This window comes from Merops nubicus, unplaced genomic scaffold, assembly GCF_000691845.1.
Source record: "Merops nubicus isolate BGI_N331 unplaced genomic scaffold, ASM69184v1 scaffold36489, whole genome shotgun sequence".
NCBI classification, from domain to species: Eukaryota; Metazoa; Chordata; class Aves; order Coraciiformes; family Meropidae; genus Merops; species Merops nubicus.
Window position 1 is genome coordinate 1,484 of NW_008633644.1, and position 363 is coordinate 1,846.

The window sequence follows — 363 nt, forward strand, 5'->3', positions numbered from 1 at the left end:
AGCGGGGGGGAGAAGCAGCTCAGCGCGAGGGGCTGAGCCAGGCACTGGGCGCTCGCTCGGCGTCCCCCTGCCCTGCCTCCTGCTCGGCCTCTCGCCCTCGTCTCTCCCTGGCGCTCTGCTGCTGGGAGATGCAGAACAGAAAACTCACCTCTCTCCAGCCCATCGATGTTCTGGGTGTAGAGGCGCAGGAGGAGCCCTTTGTCATGCAGGAGTCTCAGGAAATAGTGGGCGTAGTTGGGTCTGTAGTTGCCAGGGTAGAGCTCCTTGGCCAGAGTGAAGAAGGGCTTGGGGTTGGCAAAGAAATATGTCAGTTCGAAGATGGCTTCTGGGTAGGGGATGTCGTACTGCTGCAGGTTACTGTAG

At 60.3% G+C, this 363-nt stretch overlaps 1 protein-coding gene across 1 annotated transcript in view; it reads right to left on the reverse strand.

The window, feature by feature from the left end:
* The window catches only part of SIRT3 (sirtuin 3), a gene marked incomplete at its 5' end in the record, with an annotated part of 1,643 nt that extends 1,287 nt beyond the window's left edge, over window positions 1–356 (reverse strand). Inside the window, one exon of the mRNA XM_008948328.1 lies at window positions 149–356. Within this exon, the coding sequence (XP_008946576.1) occupies window positions 149–356 (208 nt within the window). The remainder of the gene's footprint in view (window positions 1–148) is intronic.
* Between the last annotated feature and the right edge of the window lie 7 nt (window positions 357–363).